At 44.6% G+C, this 17,731-nt stretch overlaps 1 protein-coding gene across 13 annotated transcripts in view; it reads right to left on the bottom strand.

Annotated features, from left to right (window-relative positions):
• SMARCD3 (SWI/SNF related BAF chromatin remodeling complex subunit D3) overlaps positions 1-17,731 on the bottom strand; it is a 107,398-nt gene that overhangs the window by 63,450 nt on the left and 26,217 nt on the right. For 4 of the 13 annotated variants that reach the window (XM_075082057.1, XM_075082047.1, XM_075082060.1 and 1 more), the window contains exon 1: positions 4,152-4,322. The exons of 3 other annotated variants lie outside the window; for them this stretch is intronic. In XM_075082057.1, coding sequence (XP_074938158.1) covers positions 4,152-4,229 — 78 coding nt within the window. In that variant the 5' untranslated portion in view covers positions 4,230-4,322. Of the gene's footprint in view, positions 1-1,037; positions 1,199-3,712; positions 4,341-6,252; positions 6,797-17,731 lie in introns of those variants that run through there. 6 more of the 13 variants (XM_075082050.1, XM_075082058.1, XM_075082056.1 and 3 more) reach the window with 6 other exon arrangements.

Below are 17,731 nucleotides of genomic sequence, written 5' to 3'. Positions count from 1 at the left end.
CTCCTCTTCAGACTAAACAACCCCAGCTCCCTCAGCCGCTCCACATAAGACTTGTTCTCTAGACCCTTCACCAACTTCGTTGCCCTTCTCTGGACACGCTCCAGCACCTCGATGTCCTTCTTGTAGTGAGGGGCCCAAAACTGCACACATATATTCCTGTAATATAATATTCTTGTAAGTATAAGCCACAGATTTACAATTGCTTCTGTGTAATTCTCTGGCCCGTTTCTTAATCAGGCTAACAGTTTACTTGCTTTCTTAGTAGGAGGGGCTGCTGCTACCCCGCTAGGCAGTTCACAGTGACATGCAACCCCTCCTCCTGAATGGTTACAGTTCATTTAAAAGCCAGCAATTTATGAGGAGATGCAAAATTTGTTTATAAAGTTCATTGCTCATCCCCTTTTCCGGATCACTGATAAATACATTAGACACTCCATACACAGATTTGGGGCACCAGACTTGTCTTTTTGCCTGTTTTAACATTGGCAATTAGTTATTTATCACTATTTGTTTACATGATGGCATGCTTTGATACCCTTCTTTCACTGTACTAAATGCTATTTCATATAACACCATAAAATTCTATGATCAGATTTGAGAGGTAGATAACCAGAGAAAAAGATGACTGAGGATAAGCAAAGGAGTCACATAAGTGATACATAGGTTTGTATAAATTAGCAGTCTTGATGTGTAACTAATATTAAACTGTAAAGAGTAGCAGGAACTCTGAAAAAAACACATATTAGCAGAAAATAAATATGGATAAGGACTTATATTAACAGGAAGAGCTTCCTAAGCACAGCACAGAGGACAAAGAACAAGATCACTATGGGAAAAAGAAGGTGATTTGAACTGACAGCAAGTATATTGTAAATACAGATATGACTTGATAGTTTAGAAAAGGACATAGACCTTTATAGGTGGATCTTGTGTAAAAAAGTCAAGAAGATTGGTTTTGGAAGGAAGATAAAGTGGGAACAGAAAAAAGACACAGAAGCGTATTAAAAAGGTCAGAACAACAGGACAAGAAAACGAACCTCTCAGCAGCTTCTTGTGTGAAGATGACACAGGCAAGGTCGACAGAACAAGGCACCAAAGAGAAGATTGCTGCAATTGAGTCACAAGAGGACAGATGTCTCAACAAGAGCTTTGACAAGATCTGCACCATGGACCTTCTCAAGGCTATATGGGATGATACCTGTTTGAGTAAGAAAAAAAAAAAAAAAAGAAAGAAAAAAAAAAAAAGGAAAAGAGAAACAAAGGTAACATCCAGTGAGGGGATCCAGCCAGCAGGGAGGCCTATGATAGGGTCTAGAGGATAGAAGAAACAGAGAAAAGGAATGGCCTGCAGGAATATTCATAACTTGGTTTGGGTCAACAAAATTTAAGGCAACAGCTGGACACCCCAAGGCAGATGTCATAAAGACAGCCTGAAATGTACTACTGGACAGTAGAAAATACATCAACAGAAAGATAAAACAACATAAATGTGGTGATTAAAGCCAAATTTATCCATAAAAGTGCTAGAACAGAAAGGAACCAAAGTAAAGGATGAAGTAAAGCATTAAGCCTTTGAGGGAGGAAAAAAAAATCTCTCTCTTCCCAGAAAAACAATGTGCAAGACCCCGATGAAACAGAACAGGAGTAAAAGAATTGTACAAATAAATAACTGAAAGAAATCTGACTTTTTTAAAAGAAGAACTGCTAACCAGAGATGTAACAAACTATCAAGGACTCAAGCCGGGCAACGATGAAGTATTGCACTTGAGATTTTTAACCATTAAGAGATTTCATCTTTCAGAGGTATCCTATTTGACTGGGACAAAGAAGGAGGAAGACATCTCCTAAGCTGGCAGTATGGAAGAGAACAAAGGCAAGATCAAGTGCACAAGAGCAAAGGGCACAGTGACCTTAGCAGAGGAACATATGTTTCCAGAAAGATCAAGTGAATCTGAAAGCTAACTGTCCTTAGGAAATACTGCAAAATTATCCTGTTCACTTAAGTGCTTACAGAGCAAAAGATTTTCTCACAACATTCTACCTCTATTTACCTCTTCCCATTTTTTTGAGAAAAAAAAAGCAGCCTGCAATAACCAAATCAAATTATGTTATCACAGATAAAACAAAAAAACAAGTAGTTTGAAGAGTATGTTTTTCCCTGAAATCAGAGAAGAATCTGACTGCAAGGAATTCCAGTAAAGTTTGCTATGCAACTTGATTTTTCAAGGAATTAATTCAGATGCAGACACACTGTGGATGGTAATAAAACTCAATAGCTAGCAACATGTAAACTCAAGGTAATGGCTGTGATGGCACATTCTCTTACTTAGAAAAGGATACAGGACCTGAAGAGATAAAATGAAGCTATAACCTAACCTTTTTTACCTTTTTTAATTAATTAATGAAAGATTGACTACCCCCAACCCATGTTTTGGTCAAAATGAACCCAACATAAGGAATAAACTAAAGGAGAGAACAAACAGGGAAGCAAAAGTAGAACTAAAGGAGATCATCACGGAGGAAAGGAGAGGGTCATACATGAGGTGTTCAGGCAACAGAATAACAGACAAGAAGCCCCAGCCTCTCTAACAAGTAGCAGGAAGATGACAAACAAATGCAGATGTTCCAGGCAGATGCAGATATTCAAGTAAGACGCCACTAGTGGTAAAACTCCTAGGGCAGAAAAGGCAGACTTTGCTAGCATCCAAGTAAGTAGTGGAAATGAGTCCTGCTGTAAATTAAAAATTCCCATGCTTATGAGGCTAGCACGCTGCTTTCACATGAAGCCCACCTAGATGTGGAAGAAGCAAATTCATGTAACTGTTTTTGCCGCTCTTCTTGATACTAAAGAAAAACAAATGCAAATGTCAACAGAAACCTTGGAAAAGGCAAAAGCATCCCATATGCCCATCACTCCCAACTTGCCTATGGTTCTGCCCAGCTACAGCCATCCTGAGCCACGCTACCTTAATGAATCCACACGTCCACAACAAAACCACTACTACAGACCTGCACATCTGCTCTTCAATCATCCCTGTACGTCTGCCAGTCTCGCAACAGATATATGCTCGCTCCTGTACACTGGCACCACATCACCTGTTCACTGTTCTCACAAACACAGAATGCCACCTAAAAGTCCTTAGCCTTGCAAGTCCCACCATATCCAGGATCTGCAGGACACATGCTAGATCCTATACATCTGGAGTAAGCTTGGAGACAACTTAGGCGCCTGCCGTGAGCTCCAAAGATTTCTAAGATCTTTGCACAAGAGCCCCTAATTGATGGTATAAATTCAAACCTTGACCTTCAAAACCTTCAAAAAGGTGTCACGGAAGGTGCCAGAATCCTCAAAAGAGAAAACATTTGGGACTATCAGTATCCAAACAATATCTGCATTCATTGGGGCTCTTTAACAGTCTTATTTTTGTTAAATGTGTACCAGTACAAGAAATCCAAATGTTATAAATGGTGACTGCTCTCAACCAGTAGAGAGTCATTTAAAGAACATAATTTCCAATGGCAGCAAAACAGGGTTAGCATTTTGTCTTAAATGGAGATTGAAGACCTGATTCTTAAACAAAAGCTGGAAAATTTTTAACGACCTGAAGTATTGCTTTAATTAAGCATGGCACCCTGAAATTCTATCCTGGGTGAGTTCCCATAGACTGTTACAAATCTGCAGAGCTAATCTCTTCAAGCCCCTGAAAGTCACCTGTTAAGTAGGCAGAGGATACATAAGAGCCAGGACTGGAGACAAGAACCACAGGCAGTACCACAAGGCTTCATCAGGCTTTCATCAGAATTGTTTTTCAAAACACAAGTTTGATTACAGAACGAAGTGTCCTACAAGCCCATTTGGGTCAGATCCAGTGCAGCTCCTGCACCATGATCAGGCTTAAAAGCACACTATTCACCATTCATGAAGAATCAAAGCAAAAATCACAGCACACATCCCCCCAGACACAAGCCTATATTATCAACGAATCAGTGCATATTCTGGGGGCTTTACAGACCCCAGTGCTCTCCTGGCAAGGCAGTTACCAGTGCCCCAGGAGCACACTGCAGGAGCCGATCCAGCCCAGCACAGAGCCTCCAGTTTCCACTCATCCCTCTATTTAGAGCCAGCCAGCTCACTAACTTTCCCGACTCACCACCCCATGGACCAGAAACTCAAAAAGTTTGCTTTTCGTAGCTTTGCGAGCCCCTCCTGTAACTTCATCTGTAGCCATCAGGGTCTGCTCAGCCTCTCTCACTCTCTCTCTTCCTCTTTCTTTCCCTTTTCTGCCTTTTTCTCCAACTCTCCCCTCTGAGTCCTGCTGGGCTCTCACACTTCTAATAGTGCGGAGTGGGGAGGGGGCCCCTTCAGGGCCTTCCTGACGGCCCACTCGCGCTAAGCCTCAGCTGCTGCATTCCTCCACTGATAAGCCAGAAATAGTTTGTGCTGCCGGGTTCTGTGTGTTTACTCTGCAGGGACAGAAAATCCAGCTTTTTAAACCCCTCTGTCCAAACAGCAGAGATAAGCAGGAGGCAAATTGAAAACACGTCTCAGCTTTTTCGTAGCAGTACTGCAACCTCTCCTTCTCTGCACCAGGGGATGGTAAATTCTGGGGCAAGGGGGAAGGGGGAGGGGGCAACTTCAGCAGTGACATAAAACTCAATACCTCACAGAGAGCGTTTTCCCATTAGAAAATGCAGCAGGCGAGCAGTGAGAAACAATGGTTTTCCCTTGCTCCCACTGCTCCTCCTGTGCTGCATTTCCAGGCCTTTTCCCCAGGGACCTGGCAGGCAGCACACAGAAACATTCACTGGCAGCATTTCCAGCATGTGAGACTGAGAACTAACCCCTTTGGACAAGAGAGAGAAACAGCAGGAGGCAGAAAGCTGGGAACAGGGAGGGACAGTGTGTGAGAGCCAGGGGAAAGAAAGAGTGTGAGAACAGCGGGAGGAAGGGGGCGGGGGGCAGCATGGCGACAGCACAACGCCTGACTTGCTTCCAGGCTCCCAGCCGCCCACAGCCTCTCTCACAGGGTGACCGCCCTTGGGATGCTTTGGTACCACTGCGGCGGATCCATTAGAGACCCCAGGTGATTGACAGACACAGACAAATTATTAACACCACAGCTGCCGTGAGACATCAGCAGCTCACTGCTTTTCACACAAAGCCCTGCATGACAACATGTGTCATCCCAGGACTCTGCTGGGAACACGGAGCCCACCTGCCACCCAGAGAAAGGGGGCAGAGAGCAGCAGACCGCCCCCTCCGTGACCACTTGCTGCTGCAGCGGCCCTGGGCAGACATCGGCTAGCGCAGCACCAGATTCTCGCAGCACGGCAGCCATTCTGCGAGGAGCAGCACTGGCTCCTCCATAATGGCAGAGCAGGCAGAGGTGGCCTGGGGCACTGATCTGCTTACTGACAGCTCCTTGTGTGTCTGCGGCTTGCAAGGGGCTGATGTTTCCCAGTCTGCCTAACACAGCAATAGATGAGATGTTGCCAGGTTACGAAAGGGGTTTATTCTATTCCTCCACTTCAAATTCTTGTCTAGGGGCTGTGAATTTTCTGGCAAGACTGCAAACAGAAGAGAATCAGATCTGAAACAAATAATTTTCTGCCCTCAACCAGTAATAAAAACAAGCACAGAAAAGATTCTGCATTAGCCAGCAGTAAAGAGCAAGCCATGAAGATCATACAGCCTTTTGCACGTGGGAATGAAGGCAACAATCTCCACTGATTCTTAGGGTGACCTCAATCCAAGCGCTACTGTGTGGCAATTGCCATAGGAATCACAGACGTTTCAGGAGGGTGGCCACTGTTATCAGTTCCCCCTCCCCCTCTCAGTCTCTCAGAAGGACTATGCCAAGCAACGCTGTGTGGCCTTATTCAGTGCCTGAACTATTCCCGAGGTTCTAGCTGACTTGAACTAAAGGCATGTGGAATCTGGAAACAAATTGCTACATGCCTGGTAGACTTCGTAGCACTAGGTTAGCGGTTGGACTCAGTCTCAAGGGTCTTTTCCAACCCAAATGATTATGTGATTCTCCATGTCAGCATGCCGGGCAAGGTGGCATCAGGCCTGCATCTGCAAATATTTTTTTAGATCCCAGAAGCACACAGAAATGTTGGCTCCCATCTTGTAAGCCCTTGCCCCTGCTCCTGGCAAGACAACATGTGTTTTCTTTAGAGACCACACTGACTGTTGGCTCCTGCACTTGTCAGACAAGCACCAACTTTCCCTGCAGTAGCATTACTGACACAGGGCTGTGCAGGTGTTCCTGATACCATTCCTTAAGGGGAACCGTGCAACCGCCCTCGCTGCATGAAATGGCACAAACGAGAAGCTCGCGGCACGCTCGAGCCCGCAGCGGCTCGTTGGAAAAGGCTCCAGGCAAAGAGCCGCGAGCAGCCGTGACGGCCTCCGACCCCCAGCACCGCCCGGTCCGCGGAGCTCCCCGCGTTCCGGGCCCTGCGCGTCCGCCCGGAGTGGCTGCCCGCCCTGCCCGTGCACCCGGCGCCGCGGAGCAGAAAGGGGCCGGCGGCCACGGGGCGCGGCTCCAGGCTGCAGCGCGGCACGCAGTCCCCCCTCGCGTCCCCCCGCGCTCCTCCGCCAGCACCAGCGGCACCGAATGGCAACGGCGCGCCCGGCACGGGCAGGGCGTGAGGCAGTCGCGGTCCCGGGCGCGCCGCCGGCGGGCGGAGGGCCGTGCCGCACGCCCCGGGCCGGGCCGCGCCGAACCGAACCCCAGTGGGCCGCGCCGAGCCGCCCGCAGGTCCCCGCGGGCCCCGAGCGCGGCGGCGCGCATGCCCGGCGCGGCTCCCGTGAAGGTCAGCCGCGGCCTAGCGAGGGACGCGCGGGCGGGGACGGCCGGACGCGCGGGCGGGAGCGGCGTTAACCCCTTCGCCGCCGAGCCCGCCCGGGCCGGAGCCGAGCCGGCGCCCCGGGGACCGAGACGGACCCCTCCCGGCGAAGGCCGGTGTGCGGGGCTCGGGGTGCGAGCCAGTATAGCGGCGGCGCTGCTCGGCCCGGAGGGCGGCTCCGCCGGCTCGCGCCCCCGCTGGGGACCGAGCTCGCTGCCGCAGTCAGCGCCGGGCCGGGCCGCGGGGCTCGGCGTCGCTCGCCGTCCCCCGCCGGGAGACGTTCCCGGCGAGGCGCCGCTGGCGCTAGGCTTCCCGGGCCGCAGGTGGAAGACAAAGCGGAATCGGGCACTCGGCAGCCGTTCTGCGATTCCCGTGACAGCAAATTCACGGGTGGGGGGCAGCCGGAAAAGCCGGGAGCGGCGCCGAGCCCCGCACGCGCCGCAGGGCTCGCGCGGGCTCTTAACCGCACCGCCGCGGCCGCCACGCGCCGCCGACCCCCGCGCGCGGCGGCGGGAGCCGCTCCCGCCCTGCGGCCCCTTCCCGTCATTGTCGGTACCGCACCCTCAGGAGGGCGTGCGTTAGGGTTGCAGGGTTTAGGATTTCTTATTTTTCTAATCAGTTATAGATAAGGCAATAAGCTACAGCTGCTCCCATCCCCATCAGTAGGTGGCTTCTTTATTGCATTCTGGAGCAGCAGGATCTATTACGAAGTGTTACTGAATTCCAGTTTAATACCATACAATATGTACTGTATTCTATCTGAATGTGCTTAACAGGCATTAAATAAAGATTTCCTCAAAAGAACATCAAATTACAAGGTCACACACTTGAAAATTAAGGAATGGCAGACATGCCGTAGCAACAGACTGAGCAGAAGGAAAAAAAAGAAGTAATACTAAAACTCAGCTCTTACTCGGTATGACTGTAGTTCTCTAAGTACTTTAGAAAAGAAATCGGTAGAAGTAGCGCTTCTGTTTTGCAGATGGAAAGTAAGGTACAAATGGATGGAAGTGACTTGCCCAACATCACCTAGCTGAGAATGAAACATGTCTCCTGTGATTCTTCCACTCGCCACGATGCTGTCAAGGGAAACTAGTGCACCGTGCATTTGCACAAAAGGGTGAAGGTTACAGTGCAAGAATGTCTTCTCCCAGATTAAGAGGAAAAATAATGTAATTTTATTTTAAATTGTTTCTATTTTCCCTACATGTTTTTAATAGAAGTGTAGAATAAACAAGTGTCCGTGTTCTTCAGAAAAGTGCCTGGTTCAACCCAAGTGTTCCCCAGCCACTACAAATATCCCCAGCCAGTTCTTGTGTAGATGATGTCAGTGGCATGGGACTTGCTCCATGATGCTTGTGTTCCTTTACTAGTTCTTCGAGGCTGAGCACGCTCTGGGGCCTCCTTTCATGCCTCCACTGCTCACTTCAAGCTCACTTCGAGCTATATTCCTAGCCCACTTTATTTCAAGGAAAGGCTGACGTTCTTCCTCCCTACCTCTTGGGGCTCTGAGAGGCCACCTGTTGTCCCACAAGTCTGTGTTGCGTTTTTACTTCTGTGCTATTATTCAAGCTTTTAAGATTTTTAAACTAAGATGGACAGGTTAGAATAGATACGAACCAAGTTGGTTTTGGGAGATATGTTTGCAGCTGCTTTCAATTTTTTTTGATCTGCAGGTAATTAAAGAAGTACCTGAAGGTACTGGTTGCCTTGAAGAGGCATGGTTTCTTTCATCCAATTTTCAGTTAAGTCAGTAACACTCTGTTCACTGAAACTTAAAAAATTCTCAACGGTTTTGGAATTGATGCAACATGGCATACAAAACGTACTGAAAAACAGGCAGAAAATATCCCAATATTGATGCTCTGCTTATTCTAAAAAACGACTGTGTGTTCCTGAGTTTAGAATTATTCAATATTCTCATTAACAATACGGATATTGAACTAGAAACATGCTTATTAAATTTCCTAGTAACATATGGTTTGGCAGGGTTACAGGTATTCTAGCAGAGATGATTAAAATTAAAATCCTGAGAAGCTGGAGATATGGTTTGAAAAAACAGGACACAATTCAGTCAGAAATACTGTGATGTTCCACATCAAGACAGAAGTCAACAACTATATAATAGAAGATGGAGAACAACTGGCTGAAGGGTACTTTTTTTTTTTTCCAGAAAAAATATTTGGGGATATAATAGATCATAAATTGAATGTGAGTTAATAGTACTACGCTGACACAAAGCAAGCAGACACACGCACACCCTGCTCAGAAGAGCAGTAACCGAATGCTGCCCCACTTCTCTCATCCCCTTGGTGGCAGCATAAGCAGTGACAACAACACTCTAGATTCTTCTCCACATTTTGTCTCTGCTTCTTCCCCATCCCTTATCCTCTCCAGGGCACAAACAGTCCCAGTGCAACATTTCCCCGAGGTTGCAAAATTAAATTTTGCCAGTCTAGCTGAGGAACCCTTCCAAAGTAATCCTTCTGTTGTAGTATGAATTGTTAGTATCTCAACCAGGATGTCCTTTGCAGTCTGGGGCTCTGTGCATCAGAGAAAATACATGTGGGAGAAATGAGGATGGTTCAGAGGAGAACAGTAAGTGTGACAAGAAATGTAAAGCCCCAAAAGAGAAAGAGAAAATAACAGTTTTCAGATATCCAAAAGGCTACTGCAAATATAGGGAAGAGCTGCTCCCCATACACATGGTACAAGAAATAATGATTGACATTTCTCCCAGGAAGATTTCCTTTAGATACTAAGGAAGAGTACAGCAGTAAAAGTAGAGATGTTCTGGGATAGTTTGTCCAGCAAGGATGGGAATATCCATCTCCAAAGGTCTTTCAAGGACAGGTTAGACAAGCATCTGTCCAGAGTGATGTAGGCGGTGTAGATTCTGACTTGGGGCAGGACAAGGGACTAGCTGATTCCCAGAGGTTCCTTTTGCCTTATTTCCCTACAGAAACTGTATGGAATTTCACAAGACAAAGATAAAGCTTTTTTCTATCCAGAGTGGTTTCCCCTGACAGATTTCACAGATCTGATGCAAACAAGTTTAAGCCAATCAAAAAGGGCCCCCTGAATTTTTTATTTTGGAAAAAATACACATCTGATTGCTCCAACAATGTAAGGATAAGGAATCTGCATAGGCAGATTGCTGCCAGTTATCCTCTGAGATTTCTCATGTATCATATAGCTTTTATACTGTGGCTTTTTGTTCTCTCCTTGACTCACGTATCTTCAACTACCCTCTTGCATCACTGTCTCATAGACCTACCTTTTTATGTTAGGCCCTTCCAATAAGTGTTTTTAAAATCTATCTGCAATGAGGAAGTACCGTAAGCAATTTGTAGCACACATAAAGAAAGAAAAAAGACTTGAAATAAAAGCAAAAAAGAACAAATGAAGGCAAAGAAAAGCATTTGTGTCTGTCTCCAGAGGTTCCAAACATTATTCTGCAGAGGTAGAGAGATAATTACAAACTTACCTCCTGGTTATTTTAAAAGCAATCAAAAGCAACAGCGGGGATGCCAAAAGATGAAAAAAAAAAGATATATAATACTATGGGATGCAAAATAATGAATCATCAGTATTATTATGATATCAGCCGTACTTGTATTTTACCCAACTGCACAATTCCATGTGACTTCATAGTAAGCTGTCTAGCCCTACTATGCCTCTGCTTCCACCTTTTCATCCTCACCAAACCCACTTTCCACAGCTTGTACAGTGACATCTGTGGATGGCTTCTCACATCTTCTTAGCAAAGAAGCAGAGTGCTACAGGCAGCAGTCCACAGTTCTCCTTTTATTTTCTATCTATGGGCGAAAGCAGAGCTGCAAAGTATGAAAAGCTAGTAGGAGTAACTTTGGTCCTGGAAGGAGAATAGTGAAGACACAAGATTGTGTTGGGAGTATACATTTCTGTTTTTCAAAAGTGAAGGAAATAGAGGAATTCTTGGTGGGGAATCCTGGAGGGGGGACAACTACCACCAAATCTACTGCCCCCTAGTCCAAAAAGTGTAAGTATCTTCATGATACTTCACGATTGCAACGATGGCTTTGGGGTGGGTTTGGTAAAAGCATCATAAAGGATTCACCTGCTATCACTAATTGACAGAACACAGATGGGGGGAACCGCTGGGCCAGCGGTAAAGTCCACTGTTACATTATCTATAGCAACCATGTTATATGTAACCCTTTCAGGCATAAATTTATTGCATATCACTTGGTATTACTATGGGAGAGCTGCTAAAAAAAAAACTTGAGTTCTTTGAATGATTGAGTATCTTCTTTTAGCATACCTGGATATTCCCATTTATTCTTTTACCAACATCGCCCTTAATGGTGGTTCTTTGTGTCTAATGTTTGTGCTTTGAAGCATTTATACATAGCATTCATACCCATACTCACTCCTCCTTTTGTCAGACTAAACAAGTGAAACTGTTATTTGGTCTCTAAAAACTGAGTGCCCACTTCTCATCATTCCATCAGCCTCCTCCATGTCAGTCCCAGTTAACCTGTCTAGAACAACAGCAAACAGAACTGTACCTATAGTCTCCAGAAGGCCATGTACTCGTGTGGCATTGATAATTCTCTCACCATCAGCAATCTCTACCAAACTTTGCTAGGTTCACAAGTGCCTTCCACAACATTATGACAGTGATAACCCCACATTCTCCTGCAAGTGGACTAATGTACTGGGCTGCTTCTCCTTCTTAACCACTGCCATTAGGTAAGCCTCCAGCTTACAGCGCTGATTCCTGTCACAAGTCCCTAAGTGCATGAACATGCACTATATTGTCATCAGGTATAATCTGATTTCTATTTGTGTAGTCTTCAGAATCATCCAGTTCTTTCCATAAAACTTATTTTCTTCTGCTTCAGTGATACCTGTCTATTTTGTGCCACAGGCATTACTGAAAATATTAAATGACATCAATTGCAGGGCAAATCCTGAAGAAACTGCAATCTCTTTTGTGTTTTCTTTACTGAGCTCCTTACCTACCTTGCAGTTCTGCTATTATCTGTCTTCTGAGTCACAACTAAATTTTGAGATAGCACTGTATCAAAGGCTTCACTGAAGTCTACTTAAATAAGACATACACTGTTTCCTTTGTGTAGAAAATAGCTGTCTGAGAAAGACAGGTTAGTAAACTTACGCTGCTTTTTTATCCCATCTACCATCTACGTCCTCCTCATGCTCAGTTATATTCTCTTTCAAAAATCATTCTTGAGCTTTGCATGGACTTAGGATCAGACTAATGCAACTGCCTAGAGTATTCTTGCCCTTCTATATTATAAGAAAACCAACAGTATTTCTTGTTTCTTTATCAGGACAAAATATTTTTTAAAGCCCATTTTGATTAATATTAGCAATGCTAGGAATTATATCCTGTTCTCCCTGAAAATAATTTGAAAAGTATAGTTTAACCAAATCAATCATCAGTAAATATTGACCAAAGGTTGTATTAATATGCAAAGCTATATAAGAACTGAGGAACAGTCCTAGAAAGCACTAGGAGACTGGAGAAAGCACATAACCAAAGAAGGAAAACAGAACAATCTTGGCATAGACTGTCTAATAAATCCACCTTCCATTTCAAGTAAACTAGTAGAACAATTAATAGGTGAATAAAACCATTTCAGACTTAAAGCACAATGGAACTGAGAATAACAAGTAATATTGCTGATCGTAAAAAAACTGCACTGCCAGAGAAGCCCAAGTGTCTTTTCAAATTATTTTATTTGGCAGAATAATTACAACAATTACAAACAGATTACCCCCAAATAAAGTCAAAGTTAATCTCAAACAGTACATTATTACAGCAAACATCAATGACTTTGGAAAATGGTAGCCAGTGGGAAATGGCAAATGTAACTTAAATGCAATGTAGTAAAGCATCATTATATGCCTGAAATTCTTAACACGAACATAATTTGTATGTAATTGCCAGGAAAAATAAAAATTACTGAAAGGTTATTAAAAAAACGCCTATAAACAAATGATAAAAACAAGTGGAAGGGAAGTGGCTATTAAGGACACCAAGGATGGTTGTTATATCCAGATTGTTTTACCATCTTCAGAGATCTAAAAGAAGGAAATAAAGAGACATGTAGATTAAATCCTCGAATGATAAGATTTTGGGGAAATTTCACAGCCAATTGGGACAGAGGATAAAAAAAATCAAATGGGCCTAAAATGTTAGACAGAAGATTAAGGCTGGAAAATCTCAAGCAGGTGGTGGAAGAAAAATCCTGAGGTAAAAGAACTGTGCTATGTCTGTAGCAGCAGGTAAGCCAGATTTCTAATCTTTTCAGCATTCTACTCACCTAGTACATAAATACATACATGAAATCACAGGAATAATGAAATGTCAGGCACAGCAACTTCTGATACAGAGAGATGGTTACAGTACCCAGGCTTCAGGTGGACAACAGGCTTTCAGCTGAGGCTCTTTCTGAGCAACTGAGTGTTGCAAAAGTGGAAAATGTTTGGCTCCAGCACAATACAGTGGTTTGTCTCCTCGTCCCTCTCACCATAGCATAGACACAGCAGGCTGGCAGATTACAGTTTAGAGCAACAAACCACACTTGGCAATGGGGTCATGAAGTCGTAAAGTGTGCACAGTAAAATACTGCATATGCTCCCAGAAAAAAAGCATGTCTAAATGACAAGGCATGTAAATGGTGGCACATGTTACTTGTTAAATGGGCATCAAAACATATGTAGAAGAAACATAGGCAGAAGAAACATAAGTTGAATCATTATGGCATTCAGGACTTCACAAAATACGCAGAATTTACAGTGGTAAAACTCAAACAGCAGAGGAGTGTGTTTGTGTGCGGCTGTGAACCGTGAGAGGGAGAAGAGTTAGGTGTTGTACCTTATGTCATATTATCTGTGACATTTCACAATTCTTCCCATTCTTGGTACTCGGTTGTTTCTAGGGCCTGAGAGCACTAGGAGGTACAGATAAAAACAGTGTAGTCTCTGGCCTTTACAGTTTACAAATTAAGTTAACAGATGGACATAGAAAGAGTGTAATGGAACAGGAAGAGCGCTAGTCATCCTGACAGGCAGTGGACTTGGCACACCAGCTGTCTAGCTACACTTACTTTGAACAGCCGCTTCCACCCAGAGAAGCTGTGGATGCCCCATCCCTGGAAGTGTTCAAGGCCAGGTTGGACAAGGCTTTGAGCAACCTCGTCTAGTGGAAGGTGTCCCTGACCATGGCACGGGGTTGGAACTGGACAATCTTTGAGGTCCCTTCCAATCCAAACCGTTCTATGAGTCTGTAAATTCCTACTCTGTGCACCCCACCCTTGGCACCTGTTTTCTGATCAATTTATACCCAGCCTGCAACTTGAAACCATACAAACAATGTACTTCTGGGGGATTTTGACTACCCTGTTCTCTCTTGGGAAATAAGTATGTCTCATTCTTCAAAGAGATTCCCTAGCACTCATGCTACAACCAAGCTAATTGATACATATGATACAGCAATGCTGAATGCTAGTTATAAATATGATGCCAAATAATAAGACATAAATCTCTGCTAAGGTTATACAGAGAATGGATTTCTAAATTGTTAGTTATAAGCCTGAGATAATAGGAAAATTAGAAAAATATTTCTTTAAATTCCTTTAAGATCTTAGATATTAATCTGGAGTAGGATATTCACCTAGTCTAAACAAGCATGAAACAAAAAGAAATTAGTGAAAACTTTATGTAATGGAAAGTCAATTGTTAATATTCCAACCATAAGAAATATGGGGAGCAGAATATTGGGAAAAAAATTTCCAAGGTTTTTCCATTTTCTCCACCTCTTTCTGCTATTCCAGTCAATCCTTCCTTTCCCCAGTCAAACTCCTGCCATTGCATATCTCACCACTACAATTCTGTCTTTTCTGAACTTGGCAAATACTTTTTAAACTCTGCTTAAATCTACTTGCAATGCTGCTGGTAAAAATTTGCTCTGAAACTTTCTAAAATGTCAAGTAAAGGAATAAGAAAGTTCTCACTTCTTCTGTGTCCCTCTGTCTTATCCATTTGCTGATTTTACCCCACCCTACGACAGCTTTGCCATGCATTTATCATGGCACTTAACTCCAGGATGCCTTGCCTCTTCCACAGTGCTGCAAGAAGTCAATAATCACAGTTCCCCATGAGAAATAATTTAAGCAAGCCAACACCCCTCTCCTTGTTATGGCCTTATTTTAAGGCTTAGCATTGTTATTCCCCATTTCCCCCTTTATATGTTAACTCCATTTATCTATCAAAGGACCGATTCTGTAAACCCTCTTGCATGCTTACGGGACACAGGTCTCTGACATTTCAAACCAGACAAAGCCCTGAAGAATACCTTCTGAAAATTACTGTTCCGTCTGGCAGCTGGTGAAGAATAGTTAATAGTCTTTCTGCTTTTTAGTCTGTTGCTGTCTCCCAAAATAAAAATGATTAGGATTCTTCCTGCAGCAAAGCATGCAAGAGAGCAGGAATCAGTCAAATGCTCTTTCAGTCATTTGCTTTTGGCTAGAGGACAGAAGACACCCTCTTAAGAGTTATGACGATGTGACGTATTCTCTCAATTCCTATAGCAACGGTGCAGTATCTGCTCCTAAATTAATAGATCACCTCTCTCTTCTCACGGAAAGCTGCATGATCATCTGCACACTGTTAGTGCCGCTCTCTCCGTTTCCTTTCCCACTCTAAACATGCACTGAATTCCAACGTAGCTGACAACTTGCACAACTGGAGTGCCGTGATGGATGGATACAGGCTCTTTAGGAAGGGCAGGCTGGGGAGGCAAGGAGGGGGAGTTGCCCTTTAGCAGAGTGCAGCTGGAGTGCACAGAATTCCACCTTGTGATGAATGGTGAATCAGCTGACAGCTTATGGGTCAGAATGAGTGGGCAGACCAACATGGGTAGCATTGTGGTGGGTGTCTGCTACAGACCACCTGCTGAGGAAGAAGTAGATGAGACCTCAGACAGCAAGGAAAATCCTCATGTTCACAGGCTCTGGTCCTCATGGAAGACACTGACCACCCCAATATCTGCTGAAAGGATAACAGAGCAGGGCAAAAGCAATCCAGAAGGCTTCTGGGACACACTGAAGATGAATTCTTAACACAGGCAACTGAGAAGCAGACAAGGAGAGGTGCTCTGCTGGACCTGATTCTTATAAACAAGGAAGAACTGGTCAGGAATGTGAGGGTCAGGGCAGCCTTGGCTAGACCATGAGATGGATGAGTTCAGGAACATGAGAGGATGGAGCAGGGCAGAAAACAGGATCACAGCCCTAGACTTCAGAAGAGCAGACTCTGGCCTCTTCAGGGATCTGCTTGGAAGAATCCTGGGTTATGGCCTTGGAATGAAGAGGCTTACAAGAGAGCTGGTTAACTTTCAAATATCACCTCCAAATTCAAGACTGGTTCATCCCAACAGGCAGGAAATTAAGCTAAAACATCAGGAGGCCTGCGTGCATGAACAAGGAGCTCCTGACTGAGCTCAAACATTACAAGGAAGCATACAAGAGGTGGAAGTAGGGTCAGGTGACCCAGGAGAAATACAGAGACGCTGTCCAAGCATGCAGGGATGTGATTAGGATGACAAAAGCCCTCCTGGAGTTGAATCTGGTGAGGAACACGAAGGGCAGACAGAAAGGCTTTTACAAGTACATCAGCAGCAAAAGTAAGACATGGGAAAACATGGTCTTACTGTTGAATGGGGAAGGGGACTTGCTGAGAAAGAACATAGAAAAGATTGAAATACTGAATGCCGCCTTTGCCTCCTTTACTGGCAAGATTGGCCATCAGAAACCCCAGGCTCGTGAGACCAGTGAGAAGGTCTGGAGCAAGGAGGACTTACCCTCAGTGGAGGAAGACAAGGTTAGGGAACATTTAAAGAAACTGGATGTACAGTAGTCCATGGGACCTGACAGGATGTACCCACCAGTACTATGGGAGCTAGCCAATGTCATTGTGAGACACCTCTCAATTATCTTTGTAAACTCACGGAGACTGGGAGAGTTCTTGAGGACTGGAAGAAAGCAAATGTCAGTCCTATCTTCAAGAAGAGGAAGAAGGAGGAACTGGGAAAAAACAGGTTGTTCAGCATCACCTCAATCCTAGGGAAGGTAATGAAGCATACCCTCCTGGAAACCATTTCCAGCACATGAAGCACAAGAAGGTGACTGAGAGTCAGCATGAATTTGTGAGGGAGAAACTGTACTACTCATGCACCAGGACAGGCTGGGGAGTGACTGGATGGAAATCAGCTTTGCCGAAAAAAACCAGGAGATCCTGGTGAGCAACAAGTTGAAGATCAGCCAGCAATGTTCCTTTGCAGCAAAGAATGCCAACAACATCCTGAGCTGCTTTAGGAAGAATATTACCAGCAGGTCAAAGGAGGTGATCCTTCTCCTCTACTTGCCACTGGTGAGACCACATCTCACCGGAGATCACATCTCACAGACCCGGAGTGCTGTGTCCAGTTCTGGGGTCCCCAGTACAAGAAATACATGGACATATTGGAGCGAGTGCTCACAAAGATGGGTAAGGGACTGAAGCATCTATCATCATGAGGCAAGGCTGAGAGAGCTGGGATTTTTTTTAGCATGGAGATGAGAAGGCTCAGGGGTGTCTTATCAATGTGCATAAGTACCTGATGGCAGGGTGTAAAGAATACAGAGCCAGACTATTCTCAGTGGCACCCAGTGACAGTACCAGAAGCCACTGGCACAAAATGAAATATAGGAAACTTCATTACACACAAGAAAAAAAACTTAATTATAGCAGGTTGCCCAAAGAGCAACTTCACTCCATCCATGAAGATATTAAAAACTTCACTGAACTTAGTACTCAGCAAGTTGCT

Source organism: Phalacrocorax aristotelis, chromosome 2 (assembly GCF_949628215.1).
Source record: "Phalacrocorax aristotelis chromosome 2, bGulAri2.1, whole genome shotgun sequence".
In the NCBI taxonomy this organism is placed as follows: Eukaryota; Metazoa; Chordata; class Aves; order Suliformes; family Phalacrocoracidae; genus Phalacrocorax; species Phalacrocorax aristotelis.
The sequence above is the reverse complement of the archived record's forward strand: the minus strand, read 5'-3'. Positions and strand labels throughout refer to the sequence as shown.